Raw genomic sequence first — 24,695 nt, 5'->3', positions numbered from 1 at the left:
CTCCCAGGGGACTTACTTAAAAACAAGTCCCGGAAATCAACCTCAGGTAACAAAGCCCAAATACAAGGGTGGGTCAGGCCAGGTAAGACATCTGATCAGTGGAGGGTTGCATACTGTCTCCCTAGCTACCAAGGAGTATGGGTCCCGCCCTTTGTGAGTCTTTTGGGCGCCAATCCTAACCAAGGTGATAGGCTAGGTCAAATATCTACTAAAAGGTAAGTTGTAATTCAATTGGTCACCTAGCATCACTGTGCAGCTTTCTCTGTGTGTTACAATTTCATTGGCCACCTGTGCATGACCAGGCCCAACCGCATGGCCTATGTCCTTAAAAGCTAGTCCGTAAAGGAGAGAGGGGTTGACTTCTCTGTAAGAAAAGCGGGCCCTGGCTGGTCAGTTTGATTCTTGATGCTTGGTGCGAAATAAAGCTTTGTTTGACCTTCGCTTTGTATCAGTCTCGCTCTTTTAATCATGGACCCCCATATTGGGGCATAACAGGTGGGACAGTGGAGCACGTACATAGCGGAGGGGACAGCCCACTGTGGGTATCCACCATTCCTTGCCTCCTCATTTGCATGTACTGCTCGCCCTGCCCGGTGAGCACAGCATGGAAATGGACACCTCGTGAGTGGTGGTCAACGAGACTCGCTGACCACGTGACGTCTATGACCGAGTCAACCGGAGCTCGCCTTCCCTACAGACCAGAGCTTGCTCTGAGCACCGGCAGGAGGCGGTGGCCTCTTGTGAGCAGCCCAGAACCCTGTCTGTCTTGTCCTTTCTCACTCATGTCACCTCCCTGTGTTAGCCAAGCCTTGGAAGTGGTGACTTAGGAGGGAAGGGAAAGAAAGGCAGCCCCCGGCTCCTGATCCTGTCAAGTTCCTTACTCATCAGGAAGCCGAGGGCGGCAGGGTCGGTGGAACAGGTGTGAGTCCCCAGGTGAGGTAAAGATGGCAGAGCTGGTCTTGTGCAGGATTTCCACGGTTCTGATAAGAAGAGGGCACGTGGGTGTGTGCCCCAGCTGTGGAATCCCTGCGTGAATTATTTAACACTGACATTGCACCCTGCGAAGATGAATGGCAAAATCATGCCCATAATCACATTTTAAAATTTTTATTTGCTTGGAATGACATTAAATGCAAATAGAAAACAGCAGCCATGCCCCTTCAGAAGACAGACCATGGAGGAAATGAGCTTTCTATTTTAGTACCTTTAACACAAACACACTTCCTCCCTGTTTTTTGCCCAAAGGGCCCTATATCTTCATTTTGCATGGGGCTTGTAAATTATGTAGCCAGCCCTGGGGACAGCTGTGCAGTGTCTCAATGACCCAGTGCGGGGAATGGCAGGAGCCTCCCTCCTTGATACAGTAGTATTACACAAGCCCCTGAAGCTGAAACAGAACTTCAGGATAAAGTCTGGGGGGGAGGTCCTCAAATTTCTGAGTCATGGGCTGTCGTAAACAAAATATCAACAGCCGGGTGGCTTAGGCAACATACAATTTATTTTCTCATGGTTCTGGGCGCTGGAAGTCCAAGATCAAGGTGGCAGTAGGGTTCGATTCTTCAAACGTCTCTCCTTGGCTTGCAGATAGCTGTGTTCTCCACTCTGTCTTCAAACGATTGTCCTTCAGTCTGTACTGTCTGTGTCCTAATCTCTTCTTCCTGTAAGCACAACCAGTCCTGTTGGCTTGATGCCCACCCCCAGTGAGCTCGTTTTCCCTTTATCACCTCTTTAAAAATCCTGTCTCTGAATACTGCCACATTCTGAGATGCTGGGTGTGTTAGGACGTCAATGTAGGAATCTGGGGGCATCCAACTAAGCCCATAACAATAGTCAAAACTGGATCCGAAACTGAAATTTAGACACATTTTAAAATGCTAAAAGTGTATATATATATATATATATTTTTTATGTAGGCCTGAGATGGTTGGTAGGCTGAGATGTATTTGTAACCTTTGAGGGAAACATCCTTTGGAATGATCAAAGAGAGCTTCTATGTAATTCCATACATCCACAATTAAACCCCAGAGCTTTCTAATTTGGAATTTGGCTGTTTTGTGCTTGGTGGCAACCAAAACCAGCCTAGGGCTTTTCTTTTGTTTTGACAGAAAAGTAGGAGGCAGAGGACTTGAGCATTTAGACATCTTACTGCTCTTTGGTTTAATCATACTCTACTGAGTTGCCCGAAATTAATTAAGCTCTTGGCTCTGTAGAGGAGAGATGATGTTCATTACATGTCATTGGCCACATTGTTCCTTTTTTTAATTGTTGTTAACATTTGTGTTATTTTTCAGTATAAGAGACAAGCTTTATCTTAGTTTGGGCTGATGTAACAAGAGCACCATAAACTAGGTGCTTTAAAGACATACTTATTTCTCTCAGTTCTGGAAGCTGGGAAGTCTACGATCAAGACCCTGGAAGATTCCGTGTCTGTTCAAGTGCCCACTTCCTGGGTCACAGATGACCATCTTCTCCCTATAACCTCCAAGGTGGAGGAGGCGAGGGATCTCTGTGGGGTCTCTCTTATGGAGACACTAATCTCGCCCATGAGGACTCCACCCTCATGACCTAAACATCTCCCAAGGACCCCATCTCCTAGTTATGTCCCTTTGGACATTGAGTTTTCAACTTATGAATCCTGGAGGGATACACTGTCTACAGTGAGCTTCGTCAAACATCTTTTATGTTCAAGGCACTGTTTTTTGGCAAAATTAATCATTTCCTACACATCCTTTGAAGCAAGAGTATTTCTGCACTTTGCCTTCCTTTAGAACCTTTCTCTAGAGAGGATCCTAAAAAGTTCAGAAAAGACGCAGAAGAAACCTGCTGGTTAGCTCATTTTTCACAGTAGAGCAGAATTCATTTTGAAGTAGGTTAATCTTAGAAATCCAGGCGAAGACACTTTGCTTGAAAATCATCTCAAATGATCAGTTTTGTTAGTATGAGTAATAGTAACTATAAGATCAATAGAACAACTTTTTGTTCTACTGTGGGCCTACTGTGTGCTGGGTACCTCGGAGCACCTGAGTCGAACCATCTCGTGATCCTTTCAACAGCCCACTGAGGGTCACACTGTCTTCTCCTCCACGTTATGGATGAGCCTTAAGTCTGGGCCAGAAATGACACAACTTTCCCAAAGCCATATTGCTACTGAGGGGCCAGCTGGGATCTACGCCCACTCTGGTGCCAGAGCCTGTGATTGCAAACGTGGGCTGCACTAGCTGTTCAGAACAAAGGACTGTTCATGGAGGTGACACAGCTAACCCGTGAGACCCACCACCCTTTTCCCTAAGGTCATCCCGGTACAGCCTGCAGTGATGGCCCGAGTTAAGCATTCGAACTTGGTGCTGCAGAGGGCGTGTTTTAGGGACAAGATTGGTGTTAAGGGGGTCTAATGAAGCCCAGAGGGAATGGAAGGAAACAGGACTTGGGGAAATATCTGGGTCCCTGGAGCAGTGATCTCCTTTTATTACTGTGCACCTCTCTTTCACAAAATAAATAAATACATAAATACATACATACATACATACAAAAATATTTGCATACATACCACCAATTTAAGCAAATTTTTGATAAATTATAGACTCTACTACTCTACTAAATTATTATGCACATTATAAATGACATGCAAAAGCTAAACAGTTAAATGGATGACATGAAATATGAATAAAACTTATAATATTTTCTTCCAGCCCCTTACTGGACTATTTCTCAAACTCCCTTTGGAGAAGACTTTTTAAAGATTTGTTTATTTATTTATTGAGAGAGAGAGAGAGACAACACGTGTGTGCACATGTGAGTAGGGGGGTGGGGCAAAGGGAAAAGGAGAGAAGCAGACTCCCCATTGAGCACAGAGGCCTCACTAGGGCTCAATCCCATGACCCTGAGATCATGACTTGAGCCAAAATCTTGAGTCAGACATTTAATCAACTGAGACACCCAGGTGCCCTGGAGAAGACTTTTTAAGAAAGAGATAGGACACTTGGATTTATAGCAATAATTCCCAGAATTAATCTTTAAAAGTGGGAAGATAGAAATGGTTTTTTTTTTAATTTTTTAAAGATTTTCTTTTTTTATTCATTCATAAGAGATGGAGAGGCAGAGGCAGAAGCAGGCTTCCCGCAGAGCAGGAAGTCCAGAGTGGGACTTGATCCCAGGACCTGGGATCATGACCCTAGCTGGAGATAGACGCTGGAGATACTGATAAACCAAACTTTAGGGAAAAATACTGAACTTTACTGGGAAGATGAAGCAGAACAACAGCATATGGCAGCAACATGAGTTTTAGATAGCTGTTGGTCACCCAGAAGGCTTAACGTGGAGAGAAAAACAAAAGGCTGTAGTGACCTAAAATTGTCCGAGTTGTATACTTTGACCCAGGAACTTCCGGGTGACATAAAGATTTGTTTATTTATTTCGCGGACAGCGCCATGTGGGGACAGAGCGAGGGGGAATGAGAATTCCATACAAACGTGTGGGTGGCTCTTCTCCCATCTCCAGGGGGGAAGGAAGAGATTGGGTTTACTCCAGTAAGCATGGTGATGAGTTGGTGAGGTAGGTTGACTAGATGTCTGGACACCTGAAAAAGCCAGCTAAGGCTGGCTTCCTGGCCATCTTGTCAGTGTCTTATTGAAAGCTTGTCATGTGCAAGACTTTCTTTTAACAGGTTGCCAGGTGAATCAGACTACCGGCCGCCATGTGTCATTGCTCAGGTGGTCCATGACACAATGTCCTGCAACTAAGGGGATGCACTTAGCATTACAGACATCGTTCTGTCTTTGTTATTTTGAAATTTAGAAAATATCTTATTAATTTGTTCACTCCAAAGAGGCAATTTATTGCTTACTATGACAGTCTTTTGGTAGAGGACACAAAACTGCTTTCTTTGTTATGAAAATCAATGTGTTACACCAATTTTCTGAAAGATGGAAATGAAGTGCCTCCTTCCAGCTGGGTCAGGACATAAGTGTACCCTATGTATTGGTTTTTCAATAGAGTCCATTTACAGAATGTACATGTCTCTCAATACAGAAGACATTTGCTCACATTTATGTGTAGAACATTCCCGAACCTGGTCCAGGTTGCGGATGAAACCGTCACTCTGACTGGCAAGGCATAACGAAGAAGAGTTTTCCTGTAAACAATATGTGGTCATGGAAGGAATCAGCACTGCAATTCGTGGCTGATTCCAAAAGCTCTAAGAGGTGGTAGATGCACAGGCAAAGTGGTGACTTTTGCAGAGGAAGCAGGCTGGGGAGAGATAGCAAAACAGAAGTTTGAGAGGGCCCTAAAATCTCCTCCTGTGGGATTATTGGCCATTGAGCTTGAGAAAGGCTATGGTGAAAACTTGAAAGAGCATCAGATCAAACCCTTGGCCACTGGAGGTTGAAACTGACATGAGCAGCACTATCTCTATTCTTGACCCAAGGCCACAGGATGACAAGCTTTGCTTTTTCAATGTGGTCTCATGTCTCTATACTGCCCTATAAAGAAATTAATACAAATAAATGCTGAGAGTGTAAAGTGTAAGCAGAGCTCCCCTTGGCCATTTCCTAAGTTTTGTCCACTCCGAAGTGAGTATCACTTTGGTGAGTGCATTGCAGGAAATGGCCTTAATGATCAATGGCAGACCTCCACTCCAGAGTGACATAAAAAGCAATCTGCACCTCCTTCCTGATTTGTCTGTAATGAAACTTGCTTTCCTCAGGTCCCAGCATTCGAGGCAGATAAATATGTTCCCTTTCGTTGGCTCTTACTCATACTTCAGCAAGATTTCCCATGTGCTTTCCTTGGCTGGCTGGGAAACTGGACCACAATTTATGGGATCTTAGGGGACAGGCGCGTAGAATTCCAGTGGGATCCCGGAACAGAACCTAATTGGAGATTAGAGACCATTGCGGTGCGAAGCTTTTCTTTGAGATCGAAAGAGGTGCATGTTATGCAAATATTAGCAAGTGTAAGTTCACACTGTCTATTGAAAATTTATAGACTCATTATGGTCAAGAAGGCTGGAAGATAAGTAGATTTGGGGAAAGATGCAGGTAAATTCAGGGAGGTGGCAAATTACCCCATGGAAAGTAGAATGGCTAAAGAGAATGGCCCAAGCTTTTTAAAAAGATTTTATTCACTTATTTGACACACAGAGAGCAAGAAAGCACAAGTGGGGGGAATGGCAGAGGGAGAAGGAGAAGCAGGCTCCCCGCTGAGCAGGGAGGCAAATGTGTGGGACTCGATCCCAGGACCCTGGGATCATGACCTGAGATGAAGAAAGACACTTAACCGACTGAGCCACCCAGGCGCCCCCTGGCTCCAACTTCCAAAGATGGTGTATGAGCTACCTTTGGTGGGAAGGAATGAAGATCAGCAACTGTCCTTGATTCTGCTTCTCAGGAAGGCATTGTGATGTGGTGCCCAGGACTTTGGAGACAGACACACGCTTGGTGCCCTCCGGCTCTGCCGCAAAAGCAACACCTTCCAGAGGGCAGCTGCAGGCACCGGGTGGCGTCAGACCCGGGAGGGTCAGACCCGGGAGGCACTCAGCCACGTACCCATTCCACCATCCTGCTGGGTTTGGAAGAGCGCTATCAAAGTCCCTGCTGCCAAAGGACCATCCAGAGTGACATGTCCCATGGGGCACGCCGGCATTCCTTTACCCCCCTTCAGGTTATTGGCAGCAAGGCTGGAAATTTTTTAAATTGCCTGGGAAAATGATAGCAAACGGCTCCAAAAAGGAGTTTCAGAACGCAGACTTCATACTATGTTTTGAGTACATTTCATTCATTTGGCAGGTACTGACAGGGTGCTTAAGTGCCAGGTGCTGCTGCATTAGAAACGGACTTGAGAAGTTAACAGGAGGGGGCTCCAGCCCTCAACCAGCACAAAGTGGATCAATGGATGCATGTGACAGACAGAGCACTGTGACGGGGAGTACTAGGTGCTCTCATAAGAAGGGTGTGCTAGGAGCTAAGGGAACACTCGGGGGGAGCCAGCACCAACACTCGGGGAGAGCTGTGGGAAATATGATGGATGAAGATGGCTCCAGGGGAAACCAGAGAACTGCTCAGATCCCTGCTTCTTAACAGCTCCAAGTGCCCGCTGCTTCAGAGTGGGGGCTGGGCAAGCAGGGAGCTGGGGTGGGCGCAGCGATGCCTGATTTCGACCTCCAGCCCCTGCGCTGTTTCACCTGTCCCTTTAGGAGTACAATGACATAGGATTTCACCAACGGAGGATTTACCCCTGCATCCTGGTACTGGGAAAGCACGCGAGGTCTGCGGAGCTGAAAGCAAGAGTTGGTAGTTCCAGTAATGTGTGCAGGGTTTTAAAAAACTATATACGGGAAAATATCCGGTCTTATTTGCATGTGTTTGTATCATGCACAATTTTTAACTGCAATCCTCCTTTTACCTTCTTCCCTGTTGTTAAGACTCTCCTCTCCTCACCGCTGCCTTTGTCCCTATAATACCTGTTGACAGCCTGGTGCTCATCCATGAACTCATTCGCCTCTATCCACACACGCATGGGGCTCTGTCACTGTTTGACAAATATGGGCTCATTTTATCTACCTCTTGATCTAGTGCTTTCCGGTTAATAATCCCTCCTGCATAACGTCCTTCTGTTTTTATCTTCATTTTTATAAAGAATGGCTGCTCACCTTTTTCAGGTGCCTTTATTTTTTTATCAAATGCATTTATTGCTATGGTCTTAAGAGTTTTTTCACAGTTAATTTAGTGATGAGGTAAATCTTATTGATTTTCTGGTCTTGAGCTCCCTTTATTTTCCTGGAATGAATCCAAGTTGGTCTCAGGATATAGTCCTTTGATAGATGCCTGACTTCTGTTATTTGCTAACATTAGTTCAGTTTCTGTTAACCAATCTGTCCTAAGCCAGATTTGTTAATAGCTTCCCCGTTCCTCCCTCCCAGGTTTGGGTATTAATATTGTGCTCAGCTTCATCAAGTGAATTGACTTATTATTGTTTAATTGCCTGTTGCCATTTAACAGTAAAATGACAGTTATCCAGCTGCAAACCTGTCTGATCTTGGAACTCATCTTCTGAATTTTCCATTCTTGAATCATTTGGATGATTTTGTTTTCCTAGGAAATCATCGTTTCTTCTAGGTTATCAAATTGATTAGTATAAAGTGCCTTGCAGTTTAGTGATTCTTTTATATTATGCATTTGCTTTTATATCTCTGTTCCCAACCCTTATCTGTTTTGCAACTCTCTCTCTCTCTCTCTGTCCCCCTCCTCCCTGAAACCCCCTTTCCCCCATCCCCCTTCCCTCTCTCCCCCCACCTCCTCCCACACCCCATCTTCCCCCTCTCTTATCCTTAATAGGGCATGTGAAGTTTTTTTTTTTTATTTCATTAGTCTTTCATAAAACAACTTTGAGTTTATTTGCCCCTCATATTTTTTATTAGTTTTAAAAATTTATCTTTATTATAATTACTTCCTTTCTTTTGATTGAGCTGCCCCTTTCTGATGGGTTTAAATGAGTAGTTTCTTTTATTCAAAAAAAAAAATGTTTGAAATTGAAGACATTTGACACTAAAGTCTCCTTAGAGTATAACTTCTGGTGTCTTCTGTAAGTTTTGGTATGAAATAGTCTCCTTTCCATTGCTTTCAAGATTTTCTTCAGTCGTCTTATGATTTCTTCTTTGACTGAAGACTGTATTTCTTAACTTGTATGTAGTTTCAATTTTTTGTTACCAGGTTATCTAATTCTGATTCTACTGGATTGTGATCAAAGAACTGTTCTTTAAATCTTTAATTTGGAAGGCTTGTAAAGGTTTCCTTTGTTGCCTAGTATGCAATTAATCTTTACAAATATGGCTTTTCCTTAGGTGTAAGAAAGAAATGTTTTCCGAGGGAAATAAGGATGTCTATTTTCTTTTTTTTTTTAAAAGATTTTATTTATTTATTTGACAGACAGAGATCACAAGTAGGCAGAGAGGCAGGCAGAGAGAGAGAGAGAGAGGAGGAAGCAGGCTCCCCGCGGAGCAGAGAGCCCGATGTGGGGCTCGATCCTAGGACCCTGGGATCATGACCTGAGCCGAAGGCAGAGGCTTTAACCCACTGAGCCACCCAGGCGCCCCAGGATGTCTATTTTCTGTGTGTGTCCTTGTTTTTCCCTCCTTCTAGTAGATACTCCCATTTGAAAAGCTAAAATTTTACCTTGTTATTGCATTTTTAGAGTCTTTAGGTATTATGTTGTTAGATGTATACCTGCTTATACCTTTTACATCTTCTTTCCAAACTCTGCCTTTAAAAATGTCCCTCTTCATCTTAGTACCTATAACTTTAGACCCAACTTGTCTGCGATGAATTTTGCCATTCCGGCTTTCTCTTTTGCATGGTATCTCCTCACCTGATACATTCTCAATCCCTTTTGCATTTTAAGTATGTTTCTTGAACAGCGTGGATCTGTAACCCCCTGATAGGTGCTTTAATAGAAAAAGTCAGTCTGTACACATTTAAATTAATGATAAACAGTCATGATTTTATTCCTCCCATCTTATTTTGTTTGTTTTTATTTTCCCCATTTTTGATGTTTTTAATCAAGTTCATTCTTTTTTCTACTTGATAAATATAGAAGTTCTTTGCATTTTTCGATGACAGCTTAATTGAGATATAATTCACAGGCCATACCACTCACCATCTAATGTGGACAATTTAATGGCTTTCACTATAGTTAACTATACTATACTGAACTACCTACACATTTTCATCATCCTCAAAAGAAAACTTTAGCCATCACCACCAGTCTTAGGCAACCGCTAATCTACTTTCGGTCTCTGTAGATTTAGCTATTCTGGAAATTCCATATAAATCAAATTATGCAATATGTGGTCTTCTGTGACTGACTTCTCTCAATCAGCAGAATGTTTTCAAGGCTCCTCTGTGTCGTGGCACATATCAAAATTCTATTCCTTTTCAAGGCTGAATAATATTCCACTGGCTGGATGGATCACATTTTATTTATCTCTTCATCAGTTGATGAACATCTGGGTTGTTCTCACCTTTTCGCTATTACGAATAAACCCTAAACCTTCATGCACAAGTTTTTGTGTGGGCATAGTTTTTTTCTTGGCTCTATACACAGGAGTGATATTGGTGTGTCATATGGCAACTCTGTGTTCTGCATTTTGAGGAGCTACTAAACCATTTCTAATGTGGCTGCGCCATTTTCCAAGCCCACCAGCAATTTACAGGTTCCAGCTCTTCACATCCTTCCAACACCTGCTTTTGGGTTTTTTGATAGTAGCCATCCACGTGGGTGGGAGGTGGTATCTCACCATGGTTTTGATTTGCATTTCCCGAATGATTAGTGATGTTGAGCATATTTTCACGTGCTTATTGTCCCATATATTTTATATATACCTTATATGTATCTTTAAATATATATTATATATTTCATATTTTATTTATATTTAAATACATATTTAAGAATGTAAATATATTTACATAAATATGTTTATTATATAAATATATGATAATGTAAAATATATTATATTGGAGAAATGTATATACATTTATATATTAATGTATACATTTGAATATTGGAGAAATGTGTATTCAAGTTCTTTGCTCATTTTTTTTTTTTTAAAGATTTTATTTATTTATTTGAGAGAGATTTATTGAGAGAGATCACAAGCAGGCAGAGAGGCAGGCAGAGAGAGAGAGAAGAAGCAGGCTCCCCTGCTGAGCAGAGAGCCCGATACGGGGATCGATCCCAGGACTCCGAGTTCATGACCTGAGCCGAAGGCAGCAGCTTAACCCGCTGAGCCACCCAGGCGCCCCTCTTTGCTCATTTCTTAACTTGGTTGTCTTTTTATTTGAGTTGTAAGAATTCTTCACACAGTCTGAATGCATGTTCCTTATATATGACCTGCAAATATTTTCTCCCATTTAGTGGCTTGTCTTTTGACTTTGTCAATGGGGTCCTTGGAAGCACAAAAGTGGGATATTTTGGTTGAGTCCCATTTATTTGTTTATTATTTTTTTTAAGTTGCTTGACTTTGGTGTTTGGCTGAGGAGCCATTGTTAGATTCAAGACCACTAACATTTACCTTTGTGTTTTCTTCTGAAAACTTTATCATTTTACTTTATTTTTATTTTTTTAAAAGATTTTATTTAGATAATGAGAGAGAGCATGAGCGAGGAGAAGGTCAGAGGGAGAAGCAGACTCCCTGTGGAGCTTGGAGCCTGATGCAGGACTCGATCCGGGAACTCCGGGATCATGACCTGAGCAGAAGGCAGCCGTCCAACCAACTGAGCTACCCAGGCATCCCCAACTTTATCATTTTAATGCTTACATTTATGTCTTTGATGCATTTTGGGTTATTTTCTCTGTATGGTGTGAGGCAGGACTCCTGTTTCATTATTTGCATGTGGCTGCTTGGGAGTAAAATACTGTTCTTACCCCCATTGAATTGTTTGGCACCCTTGTCAAACATTAGTTGACTGTAATTTATTTTCCTTTTTTTTTTTTCCCCATTGAGGCATTTCACGTGCCATGTATATTATATTTCTAGGAAAAAGGAATCCCAGGATTTTCCCTCCTGCCTGGATTCTTCCTTCTTCATGGTGCATGATGCCAGAAGAATTTTTCCATGCAGTGAAACCAAACTGAGGGGATGGAAATATTCTGCCACTTTTCTAGATCTTTCAGTTATACAAGTCTAGGGCTGGTCATGCCACACTTGTTTAACTTGCCCGTGAGGTTCACAGCAGTTTTCCCAGCTCTGTGGTCATCAATAATTTCAAATTTGCCAATGTACTCATGCTTCGTCATCACAGTGAGGAAACGGGACGATGACTTTGGTGCAGGGCCTCCTAAGAACCTGGCCTTCGCCCCCCCCCCCTTTCAGCAGTGTTAATGTTCTTGAGGGCATCTGTGGGACATTTGTTCACACTGTTACTGCGGCACGGAAAGATGGCAGAAAAAGCTTTTTTCCCTTTTATTAATATTTGGTCTTGTTCTCCTTCCCTTTCTCATAACCGAATGCGTATTTCCCCTCCGTCATTTGAAAACTGCATACTGTTCTCCAGCTGTTTTCCCCAGACGAGACCTTGTGTATCAAGAATCCTTATTTCACGGTTATTATACACAATCTTAAAGATTTATGACTGTCCTCTTATTTTACACATGCATACACATGAAGCACTAAATACGGACTTTATCTGAATGGCTAAATGTTGGCCAAGACAGAAGCCAGTTGTAGTGGGAACTTCTAGGATAAAGATATAGTCTGAAGTTTTTTTTCTTTAAAAAAAGCCTTCATGGGGCGCCTGGGTGGCTCAGTGGGCTAAAGCCTCTTGCCTTCAGCCCAGGTCATGATCCCAGGGTCCTGGGATCGAGTCCCACGTCGGGCTCTCTGCTCAGCGGGGAGCCTGCTTCCTCCCTCCTCTCTCTCTCTCTGCCTGCCTCTCTCTGCCTACTTGTGATCTCTCTGTCAAATTAATAGGTAAAATCTTTAAAAAAAAAAAAAAAAAAAAAAGCCTTCATGGGGCGCCTGGGTGGCTCAGTGGGCTAAAGCCTCTTGCCTTCAGCCCAGGTCATGATCCCAGGGTCCTGGGATCAAGCCCCGCATCGGATTCTCTGTTCAGTGGGGAGCATGCTTCCCCCTCTCTCTGCCTGCCTCTCTGCCTACTTGTGGTCTCTGTCTTTCAAATAAATAAAATCTTAAAAAAAAAAGGCCTTCATATTTTATTAAAAATTTTAGGTGTTCAAATTCAAAAGGTTAACAATATAGTACAATAATAATAATAATAATAATAATAATAATAATATCTATCTAATAATAATAATAATAATTTCTCCTGCATAGTCACTGCTGCACACTAGTAAAATGAGATGTTTCTTTTCTTTTCTTTTTTAAAGATTTTATTTATTTGACAGACAGAGATCACAAGTAGGCAGAGAGGCAGGCAGAGAGAGAAGGAGGGAAGTGGGCTCCCTGCTGAGCAAAGAGCCTGATGTGGGGCTCCATCCCAGCCAAAGGCAGAAGCTTAACCCACCCAGGCGCCCCGAGATGTTTATTTTCATTTGGGATTATGGAGGGGCAAGGTGTTTTTGGCTCTCCTGCTGAAGGAGGGACTCAGTCAGTATTGTCTCCACCTTTTTCCCTAACAGTAGCTCTGGAAGATGAAGACGTCCCTCCTTCTCCCAGACATGAGGGTTTGACCAGGACATGGGATGGTATAAGCTCATTGACATAGTCTCATGAACTAAGCCCTGGTTTATTGGTCACAGTCGTTCTCCAAGTATTTTCAGGAGTAAACTTCAGGTGTTGCCCTTACTCTAATTTTTCTTTCTGAGACTTCTGACTGCAATCCCTACTTCCTGCAGTCACTCGAGGAGAAACGAGGCATGTGGCAGCACAACAGTGTGTTTTTCTTTCAAGATGACAGAATCACTCTTGATTTCTGTACGCATCTCAGATTTTCATATACGAACATGGATTTTGGTGTCTACCCTGAGGAGATGATATGTACGGTGTGAGGCACACTTGTATTCTCATGACACGTCACCTGGGTTACCCAGAACTTTCTGGGCCCAGCAGAAAGGCAGAAAGCCAGGTGAATTCCTCATTGTTCCAGCAGGCTGTCAGCCCTCAAAGGCCTTCTGGATGTGTTTGTGCATCGCAGTGTCTGCTGTGTAAGATACAGAAAGAGCACAGTAGTTCAGGGGGAAAATATTTAGGAACACATTTTCCAGGAGGAACCAGGATTCAGTTTGGGTGACTCTTGACCATTTTTCATCTTCTGATGACTGAAAGTGGTAGTTAGTCTACAGTCATGGTTTTTACATGCATTTCAAATGTAATGTTAGTTTCCATTAACATAAAACTATAAGAACTGTCTTCCTAAAGGGCATTCATGTAAGGCCCGTTATTTTCCAGCTTGATTAATGAAAACAAAATTTTTCTGTAATGCTTTCTTCCTACTCTGTATTAGTTTTTAGGACTGGATTGAAAGTGATTTATTGTGGATAGGGTTATACCTGGTTGTGGAATTTTTTTTTGTTCCTGGGTTTTTAAAGGTGGCAGAGTTGACTTTCTGATTTTAATTCATCTTCACTAGATGAAGAATTCACAAATAGGACTTTTTCTTGAAATAGCCATATCCTGGGGGCACTTGGGTGGCTCAGGTCATGATCTCAGGGTCCTGGGATTGAGTCCCACATCGGGCTCCCTGCTCAGTGGGGAGCCTGCTTCACTCTTTGCCGCCCCCTCTGCTCATGCTTTCTCTAATAATTAAATAAATAAATAACCTAAAAAAAAAAAAGAAGTTGTATTTGACTGGAGCTTCATGTGGAGTGACAGATCAACAGAAAGACAAAGGGATATGAGACAGGAAGCAATGAAGGAAAACACAGAGGCGCACAGTATAGACAGATGTTCCTCAGCTTATGACGGCCTCGGATTCTAATAAACCCATTGTTCAGCTGGAAATCTCTTTAGTTGAAAATGCATGGAAAACACCTAAGCGACTGAACATCAGAGCTTAGCCCCGCCTAACTTAAATGTGTTGAGAAACTTACAGTATTGCACAATTGGGCAAAATCCTCTAACACAAAGCCTATTTCACAATAAAATGTCTGGTATCTCATGTAACTTACTGAACAGTGCACTGAAAGCCAGAACAGGACGGTTCAAGTGTGTTGGTTGCTGACCTTCGTGATCACGTGGTTTGCCTGGGGGCTGTGCTCGCTGCCCCTGCCCAGCATTACAAAAGAGGACCCTACTGTAGATCACCAGCCTGGGAAAAGATCCAAACTAAATGCATATCGCTTCTGCACTATTATAAAAAGTCAAAAAACCATAAACTGAACCAAGGTGAAGTCAGGGATCTTCTGTACCAGGTGTGTTAGGTAAGGTCAAGCGCTCCTGTCTGGCCAGGAACCATAGTGGTATGGGGGAAAGTTCCACAGTAAAAAGTTCTACAGCGGAGAACCACTAGGACTCCAGCACCAAGGGTCACAGGTTGCGAGGAAGACTGGATGCTCCTCTGTGGGCGATGAGAAGCCACGAGCGACTCAGGAAGGCTGCAGAGCTCTGGGCAGGTGGGACAGCTGAGGGCTGCAATGAAGAGGGACAGGTGGAGCTAGGAGACCAGGTGGGGAGAGCCCGCTACCCTCGAACAAAAGGCGACAAAGGTCTGGACTGGGATGACGGAGATGGTGGAAGGTAATGGGATATTCATGAAACAGAACTGGAAAGCCATGGAAATGAAATAAGAGAGGGAGGGAAAACCGAACATGACTTTAATTGCCATCAGTATAAAACGTGTTGAATTAAAATGAATTGGTATTTCTAGACCGATGATGACATCACAATAATGGAAGGAAACCAATTTTGATTTTGAACCTGGTTAAGGAGAAAGTATAGACAAGAGAAAAGCAGAGGCTCTGGAGTCACACAAATGTCACCGTTGAGATTCGTCCCCACTCTTCATTCCCTTCCCTGTAAACCCAGGCAAGCGACACCTGCCTCACAGCACTGGTAACAAATAGGGAAGAGCACACGTTCCCACGTTCCCCGGGTCAGACAGGACAGCCAGGGATCAGCGGCACATGAGGAGGTGACAGGTGGTCACTAAACTGAGCTCAGGTGCATACACAGCATTTTACGTCACCTTGAGATGGCTCCTCCTGTGACCTCTCGAAGAAGGCGGCAGTGGTGAGGAACGAACTCCAGGAGCTTATTAGCATACATGATCTTCAGGCCGTCCGGATGAGACTCAACGATCTGCTCTACAATCACCTAGCAGAAGGAAGAGCGTTTTATTTTTATTTATTTATTTGTTTTTGTTTGTTTGTTTTTTGTTTTTTGTTTGTTTTTAAAGCACCTAAAAGAGAAGTATGAACTATACACTACAGAGAAAAGAATCGAGTAAACCTTAAAAATGCACTTCGTCCTTCCTCCTCCCCACTCAGTATGCTTTCTAAACAGGAGGTAAGTAACAACGGCATGAAAATCTAGGTCCCGGGGATTGGGAATACTGCTCCAACCCTGGGGGACACAGAGGCTGAGGGGACACAGAGACTGGCCTGAAGCTAAAACATCACACACACTCATCTGCTTCCCTTCTGAGCTTAAAAGCGAAATACTGTATCTGCAGACAACAGCTCTGTACCATCTTCACCCTGGCCTTATCCTCTACCGTCTCCAGAACAGGGAAAGGGCTGAGATGGAAAGTGATGGAAGAAAACACATCTTATTTTGCTTTAGTATTTTATTTTTTTTTGGTGAGGCTGAGTTGCAGGAGGTGAATGACAAGCATACAAACTTAAAATACAAACGTGGCCACAGTTCATTTAACGACACGGAAACGTAAAGTACTTCCCTAATTTAGCATATTAGATTCAGTTCAATGAAAAGGGCATAAATTAAATAACTAAAATATTTTCATTTAGTGACAAAGAATAATGTGATCTTTTTCACCCCCACAGAGAGAGCTATGAACTATAATAGGATACATACAAAGAACTGACAGATCATTTACTTTTAGTAGTCTTAATGAAGCTGAGAAGATTACTGAAATTAATCCTTCAATTTCACTTCTATCACTGGGATACTGTCTCGTTTTAAAACTGGAAGCCTTTCATCCTGAAGTCATGGTGGGTAGCTTTATACTTACCGGACAGAAAGAACACTCGCACTGGCAGGTGACTGGAAGAAAGCCCTCAAACGCTGAGACTGGCTTCATGACTTCTGTCAGCCTGAACTAGATGAAACCGACGCTCTCTAAGTTGGAAGCTGCTGATTGCTGGCGGCCTCACATGGTGCAGCCCATACTCCGGCCGCTCAGAGGCAGGATACACTGACTCCCTGTATTTAACTGTATCCTTATAGGTCAAGAACACTGGGTAACCAAGTTCCGGACTTAAGGTACTACCCTGCTAACTCGCCCTTCAAAGCCCTTTATCTTTGAATATTCCCTCCCTCCCACCTTCCTAGCCTGGCAAACTCCCCCATGGTCTTCAAGACTTAGGCCACATCAATTCTGCGAAGACGCCTCCCCTCACAGACTTTCCCTGCGCACAGAGCTGTCTTCCAGCTCCTCCAGTGGGCACGGGCGCCTTGGTGGGGTCACGCTTTTCGGCAACTTCATTAACGTATAACTTATGGAAATGGAAATTGACCTGAAAATGTTCTGATCCGTACCTTCTTCCTAGGCAAGTCCCTCACCCCCTACTAAATTAAGATGATCCCTGAGTTATGGCATCATCACTGGAAGAGACCAAGAGCGCATGCCTGATTCCTGCCATGCTGATGGGCTCCAAGCGGGACCAACCTTTTCTTACAACCAGAAGAGCAGGAACTAAGAGCATCTTCAAGGAAGAGCCCTGAGCTCTCTCGCACCCAGTCAAGAAACGAAGCCAGATTAGATGCTCTGTGTTTTTGTGGAATGAGGTGCATGGGGTTACAAACCTCATCCATGTACGGTTTCACCACTACTTGACCGACTAACGCCTCTGCATCCCGTGTCTTGTCAATTGTAGCGTAAGTCTGGAGGCAGTGCCGTATGATGTCAACATTGGAAGTCTGAAGCCCTTCTAGCAGCAGGCCTCCCAGGGACTGCTGCAGCATGGCCATAATGTGGGCTATACGCTGCAAGAACAGAGAGACCAGGAAAGAAGGTCCAGGCACAACAGTTTCTAAAAGCTCAAATATATGTGTATAATTTATATACATATGTGTTATATATATAAAGCGAGCCTCTAATTCTACCAGAACATATGTAAGATTAAAATCCCAACATTTCCTAGAGAATAACAATGAATCTCTTCTCCCCATGATTGCTTTATTTCTTTCTTTCTTTCTTTTTTAAAGGTTTTTATTTATTTATTTGTCGAGAGAGCACAAGCACATAAGGAGGCACAGGCAGAAAGAGAAGCAGGCTTCCTGCCAAGCAAGGAGCCCACGGTGAAACTCGATCCCAGGACCCTGGGATCATGACCTAAGCCAGAGGCAGTGGCTTAAATGACTGAGCCACTGAAGCGTCCCCTCCCTATGATTTCTTTGAAAGTAAGTCGGCTTCATCAAAGTGAAGTTTAGACAATTACTGAACGACAAAAAGTTATTTGTCTCTTAAGCTACGGAGTAAATCTGACAAACGTGCATTTAAACCCAGTCAAGGGCTTTGGATAAATGAACTCTGACTACATCATATGATGTGTCAAGTTACATGAAATTCAGAATTAATTTTACTTGCATAGTTTGGAGACTACGCTTGTGTCTTTACACAAAACCTATCTAGTGTGACATAATGGAAGCAGGGTCCCAAGCAGGAGATACTGAAAAAAAAAATTCAAAGCTAGCTACAAAATCCTGTAGAGTAGCAATTATCAGGGGGCAATGCTAGGTCAAACCAAAATCATCCAGGAAATTCGCAAACAGCAAATTGAAAATCGAAACCAACACTTACTGGTCTTACTTTGTCCAGAAGAGGCATGCCTTTGCTCTGAACAGCATGAAACTGTAACTGGTTAAATTCTGTGGCAATTCTCTCCAAAATCTCTCTAGTCCAGAGAGGGCTAGTAGAGACAATTAGAGAAGTGTAATTCCCAAAGTTAAAACCTGCCACCCCCACCCACCGCCCCCCATGCCTTACAGCAGCGCTCAGGCACCTGCACCTGCACGCCATCAATTTTCAGGACAAACTGTCTGTGCAGCAGGCCCCAGGTGCGAGGGGTGAGGAGCGGGGAGGTCGTAGAAGCCACCGACGCAGCCTGGCCCGGGCCACAGGGCCCAGGCAAGGGGATGGAGCTATTTTAGGTCAGTGTGGGTACAACTGCATGTTTCCACCACGTTCCTCGGGCTCTCCCATTCGTGCCCTTCTTCTCCCTTCTTCTCCCATTCTCTAACCCCCTCCTCTCTCTTGCCCTGTCCTACCGTTCATACCCGAATCCCCCTCTTCTTCTCCGCCTGCCTCATTCTCCCTCCCAAGTACCTCCCCAGTACCAACTACTGCTGTCTCCTCAATCAGCTAAAACTGACCGCCTAGCAGCAACCTGGGAAATCGCTCAGAGCAGCGGACTCCAAGTTTACATTTACCCAACGGCAGAAAGAGCAAGCTCGGTGCTCCGGGAGCTGGTGAGAAATCACTCACAGTGCATCTGCCATCAAGTGGACTGGATACACTTCCCTCTTGCCCCCCACATTAGAAAGCGTCAACCCCATTCAAAAGGAAGCTGAACAGTGAAAGAAAAAAAAAAAAAACAAAACACAACAAAGGCCCCAAAGCCCCTGCTGGGCTCTATGAGGCATCCCACATCTGAGGATGGGCAGTCAGGTAGTGAGGAAACACACTGTAAGGAAACCCAAAAATGTCTGGAGACCTGCCACGGTGTGCCCCGCCCCAGAGCATCAGAACTGGTGTGGAGGGAAGGCAGGCGCTCCGCACGACCAATGCAGAAGCCTAATCCCAACCTCTACTGACTGATCCCATGCGCATTTCCTATTTATCCTTATCTCGGCATTTCTGGGCCTGGCAGAGCAAGATGGATTTACCGTGCGCTGACACTGCTCTGGCTTTCCTGACTCCAGAGCTCAGAGCTGCTCTTCTGGAGAAAAAAGTCCTCCAAGGTAATTCTGAGCAAGAAAGCGCACAATGTCTGTTTATCAAGGACAGTGCTGCAAAGGGACAGGATTGTAGACACAGAGCTCACTGAGGTGTTTCTATCCGAGGAGTACAGCAGCAACAGCAAAGATGGGAAGAACACTGGAAGGCCAGCTCCCCATGGGCCGAACGTGGACATGGCCGGAGGGGCTGCAGGTGCTGCCAAGGGCCACAGCAAAGCAGAGCCGCTGGAGACACATGGGCTGCAGAAGGGCCGCGTACAGACTGTCTGCTGTACAGGGGCAGAAGCACGAGTACAATGGGTAGAGACACAAGCACAGTGGAGGCTGACCACTTAGTTGAATGCCTTGATGTGAAAGGGGGCAGAGACCTAGGACCAGAGAATCGCTTCCTTAGGGATGTGTCCATTCTTAATCTTCATCATGAGACATGTGGAGCATATGGTCTCTCAAGTTCCTTCCAAATCTAAAACCTTAATTCCTAAAATTTAGAAACCTAACTCCGCCTGCAGGGGGAGGGACTGTTAGCCTCACACAACAGAGCACGCAGGGCACGTAGGGCACCAGGCGACCTTGACGCAGGCAGCCCAGCTGGTATGTGCAGAACCAGCCCGGGCTACTCCCACTGCACCACTGTGTGTCTCACGGTGCTGACAGGACCTAACTACTCATTTTCTGAGTCACTCATCTACCTTGGCTGATTGAAAATTCACACCAGGAAGGGAACAAGACAATCACAGTATAACAAAGAGAGCCATCATCTTTTTCCTATTTCATAAGCTTTTTCTTTCCTGTTTGTAAATTTCAACTGGATGTGTCCTATACTGTTTCATAATAATATAATGCTGGTGCAAAATACATCAATGGTAATACTCTGGGCATGTCTAGGGAAAAAAATGAGATGGAGAAAAACCAAGATGAATGGTAGGTATGCCTTAAAGTTCAACAGGACTTTGCTAGTCCTCAGGGAAGGTAATTCCAAATATACTTTTCCACTGCAAGCATAATGAAGTGTTGGAACTGTGGTCTATAACCAAAGGGTTTATAGGAACATGTTATAGATTTCACCATTTCATGCTCTCCACTCTCCTGGAGCTACATTCTAGCCACAAACCTGGATTTTCTTCTTGTTTAGAAATGAATTCTAACTAAGCCGTCCCCGCCTAATTAGACTGGATGTGAAGTATTAATTTATGTGCTACTTAGTTAAAAAAAAAATGCTTACCTGCTTGCTTTTAGTACAGAGGTTTCTTTAGAACTTTGTGAATTTAAGATTTTTTCAATCTTTTCAACTGATCAAATTACTTGTATAAGCCTCAACACACACATCTATAAAAATAAAAATTAAGCAAACAAAAAACGTCACCATCTTTACTCTTAATCATCTTTATTTCCCATGCTAAATGCAGGAAAATATAAGACCAAAAGTTAACTTCAAATATATAGGGCATGCTATATTTTGAATATTTCTATGAAACACAGAATTCTCAAGAATGCAAATCTTAGTTCTAGAATAAGTATACTTCCATATTCTATTGCAAGTTTATAGAGAAAAAAAAACCCTAGACTTTGCTTTCTCATATTCTATACTCTTATTTCTTCTTTTCCCCATCCTGAATCTTTCTATGGGCATTTCTTTCCTATTTTTTTAAAAAGATTTGTTTATTTGAGAGAGAGAGAGACTGCATGTGCGCGTGCAGGGGAGGGGCAGAGGAAGAGAGAGAATCTCGAGCAGACATCCTGCTGAGCATAGAGCTCAATGCGGGGCTCAATCTCATGACCCTGAGATCATGACCTGAGCCAAAATCAAGAGTCGGACGTTTAACCAACTGAGCCACCAGGCGCCCCTCCATTTGTTTTCTTATGGCCCTTTATTCATGTTTTAACTTTGGCTTCCGATCGTACTGACCCTCTCAGTTTACATGTGCATATACCTATATGGCCAAGCACCAAATCATTAAAGACCTTTTACACTACAAATATTATCAAAGAGGTTGAGGGACATTATGAAAACTCTCATCCTTAAAGAACAAAAAAATACAAAGTCATCCATTCAATAAATAGTTACTGAACACCCCTGGGAGCTCGACATTCATTCCGACGGGGGGTGGGGGAGGAGGGGGACACGAGAAAATAAAGCAAGAAATACACCCTGCTCTCATAAAGCTTACTGTTTTGTCTGGAAGCGCATGACAAGCATTCTTTGGACAAAAGCTGTGAGGAGATCCAGAGGCGAATTAAACAGAAGGTCCCTCAAACAGGCTTTCTCCCCACTGAGATTTTAACAAATATGCTAATAATACACATAGAAAACATAGTACAGAGCAGCAGGCGAGAGTCAGAAGCCCAGACTCCCAATGCCCGCTGTGCCCCTACATCGTTATGATCATGAATGACATCGGGGACACTTGAAACTGGAGATAGCACTAAGGGGCACACTCCCGGGGTGAGCCCTCAGATGTACAGAGCCGTTGCCTGTCTCACACACCTGAAACTAAGCCAAAACACATGCATGCTAACTACTGGGAATCGAAAAAATTAAAGTGAACACCAGAACATAAAGAACACAGGATCAGAAAATAACAACAAACCTACGGCAGAATCCTGAGTTTGCTTTGGAAAGCCCACTTCTCCCCTAGTCTCTAATATAGGCCTATTTTCTTTACAGGGCCGCTGACAATTTATACAGTCGTTAACTGTCAAGTGCTGCACCGACAACAGTTATCACGGTTTCTTGTTCTGGAAAAAAAGTGGGTGATCTTGAGATTGTGTGTGGGTACCACCTACCTCTGAAATTCTGTCTTATTATTTCAGGTAGATAACGTGACGTAATGCATAAAATGCACATGCGAGCTGAGAGCTTTGAAAAAAAGCTGAATAGTGCTGACAAGTTCGCGAGAAAAGAGGGAGAGGGCTTCAACTGGCATGCAGCATAAGAAATCTACTGGAGTGTACCTTTTTCTTCCTTATGTCCTCTTGTTTACACATTAGTTCATCTACTGCCCGAATTCCTTCACTGACTGATGACCTGAGACTCTTTAAAAGAATAATAAATAAAACGTATTACAGACATTGTTTTGTCACATTATCAAGTTCCTACATCTCATTCAATTCCACAGAACTTAATACCTGTGCACCAGTACTATGCAGATATTGACCAACAACAACAACAACAAAAAACATGATATACCAGACATAGTTACTGTTGAGGGGACTCATGATCTGGGGGCATAATGACACGAAGGCAGGGTCACATGGCCAGAAGAACAATGACACATATACAGTGAAAGTTATGGGGATGTGGCGGCTTAGAATGGAGAACAGATAATATGAAGCAAAGTACAGGAGAGTCTGGACATGCGACAGGGCTCGAATCAGACTCTGAAAGCCATGTGTACACAGCTGCCAAGGTGGGGAGGGGATGGGGAGCAGATGTAAGTGCAGACATACTCAGGGGCAGGGTCAGACAGGCACACAGCCATGTGCACTGCAGGCTTCCTTCTGGAGAGAAGCAAAAATAGGAATGGAGGGCCAACTTCACTGAGATGAGGTCTTTAGATTCTGGCATATTTTGGAGAATCGAAAGAATGTCAAAGCACACTGATGCATGATGATGAAATGTGGGTATGGGAAATACCAGGAATCAAGAATGAAGAACAGAAGACCAGAAAAAGGCAGAGCACAGAGCTGGTAGAGAAACATGTCCAAGACGCTAATGAATAAAAGATTAATTAGGAATTAGGAGGTGGCCAAAAAAACAAAGGTTAACATCAAACAACTAGAAATTAAGAAGGTCATATCACCACAACAAAAATTCCACAGGAAGGTGACTTAATTCAACTCTCTCATCAACATTATGAAACACAACTCCTGGACGTCAGTATTGTTGCATTAAGGTGGCATTGTGGCAAATGACAAGCCCAGGGAAGCAAGAAGCATATATAGATAGTCGTATCCCTCCCTCAGTTGGGTCTTCGAATCTCACAGCCAACCAGCTTCATCCTCTTTTGGCACCACCGACGAGAAAGGCAAGGTCAGGCCTGTTGGCTGAGCAGGACCAAAGGTGGGGCCATAGAAGACACAGGCCATGGAAAAGGAGGGGATACGGTGGGGAGGCCAAAGGAAGGCTAGGCTTGGGAAACAACACCACTATGAGGCCCGGGAGGAAGAGGCACACCAAGGAGGCAGTGGGAGAGCCCCCACAGCGGCTGGTGTGGAATCCAACAGCGGACCACGAAAATCCCTTCCATTCCAAGGAAAAGTACCTTTAACAAAGATTTTGTAAAATTCAAATGAGACATAAACCATGGAAAGTATTGGCTACCTCAAGGCACAACTCAAGATTTTTTACCTGTTTCACGAACTCTTTCCTGCCTGCCCCTCCCCTAGGCTTCTCAGCACTGATATTTCCGTTACTCTGGGCATTTTTCTTGGTTCTAACCATGTACTGTGTCTTCCCTTAAATTATGTTCTCCTTATATTCTCTCTAGGATGCAGGCACTGTCTTAGGGGAGGGATGCACGAGGCCACTCAAGCTAGAGGAGACACACACAAGAAGGATGGTGTCGTTTATGACAAGTTTACGACAGGGCATCAGAACGGACAGAGGCCGGCGTAAGTCAGGGCACCAGACACAGACGGGGGGGGGGGGGGGAGGGGGAGACAGGGCAGCACCAGTTTTCTGTTAGAAGTGATGCCACAACTGCCCCTCCACTGTTCACCCAGGTGGTTCCTATTCCCAATGGCTTAGAGGTGGGGAGTCCCATTCCACCAAAACAGAGATTTTTCTGAGAGAACATGCAAAGTAACATTTATTAAGTATTATATTTTATTTATATTATCCTTCAGTTCCATTTAGGGATTACACATTTTTGTTAGATCAGCCAGGAATCCTAAACCACACGTAGATTACGTGGGGGGGGGGGGGGGGATATTTACAAGAGTACAAAACTGTTTTTAAAATTACAAAGTCATTCGTAAGTTAGAAACCACTTACATATGACCAAAAGTGGCATTAATAAGTGGAATTTGGAAATATGCTTCCTCTCCCCTGACATTTTAAGGTTGTCTACTTGGAGGAATATGGTCTTCTTCAAATCGAACATGTTTT

General features: G+C 43.7%; 1 protein-coding gene across 4 annotated transcripts; it reads right to left on the bottom strand.

Moving 5' to 3' along the window:
- Nucleotides 1–1,476: 1,476 nt before the first annotated feature.
- On the bottom strand, nucleotides 1,477–21,202 carry LOC123390191 (conserved oligomeric Golgi complex subunit 2-like). Of its 4 annotated transcripts, none has more exons than XM_045073808.1 (5): nucleotides 19,517–20,804; nucleotides 18,432–18,540; nucleotides 17,435–17,614; nucleotides 15,636–15,763; nucleotides 1,477–1,658 (listed from the first exon to the last, which is right to left on the bottom strand). In XM_045073808.1, the coding sequence occupies exons 1-5, from the start codon at nucleotides 19,762–19,764 to the stop codon at nucleotides 1,505–1,507; spliced, it is 819 nt and encodes a 272-aa protein (XP_044929743.1). In that variant the 5' UTR covers nucleotides 19,765–20,804; the 3' UTR covers nucleotides 1,477–1,504. The 4 variants fall into 4 exon arrangements, 3 of the variants coding, with proteins under 3 accessions (XP_044929743.1, XP_044929745.1, XP_044929744.1); XM_045073810.1 differs by lacking the exon at nucleotides 1,477–1,658 and adding an exon at nucleotides 12,658–13,652; XM_045073809.1 differs by lacking the exon at nucleotides 1,477–1,658 and adding an exon at nucleotides 14,996–15,079.
- Between the last annotated feature and the right edge of the window lie 3,493 nt (nucleotides 21,203–24,695).

This window comes from Mustela putorius, unplaced genomic scaffold (genome assembly GCF_011764305.1).
Source record: "Mustela putorius furo isolate JIRA1106 unplaced genomic scaffold, ASM1176430v1.1 tig00537282_pilon_pilon_pilon, whole genome shotgun sequence".
Lineage (NCBI taxonomy): Eukaryota > Metazoa > Chordata > Mammalia > Carnivora > Mustelidae > Mustela > Mustela putorius.
Note: the sequence above shows the minus strand (reverse complement) of the source record. Positions and strands in the feature narration are given on the sequence as shown.

Excerpts from the sequence above, each read along its gene's own strand:
- LOC123390191 (XM_045073808.1), bottom strand. The coding sequence starts at position 19,764 with ATGTCCACGTTCGGCCCATGGGGAGCTGGCCTTCCAGTGTTCTTCCCA. Across the intron at positions 17,615-18,431 it reads TTCTGGACAAAGTAAGACCA|CGTATAGCCCACATTATGGC; the intron begins GTAAGTGTTGGT and ends CTGTTCTTGCAG. Across the intron at positions 15,764-17,434 it reads TGAAACCGTACATGGATGAG|GTGATTGTAGAGCAGATCGT; the intron begins GTTTGTAACCCC and ends TCCTTCTGCTAG.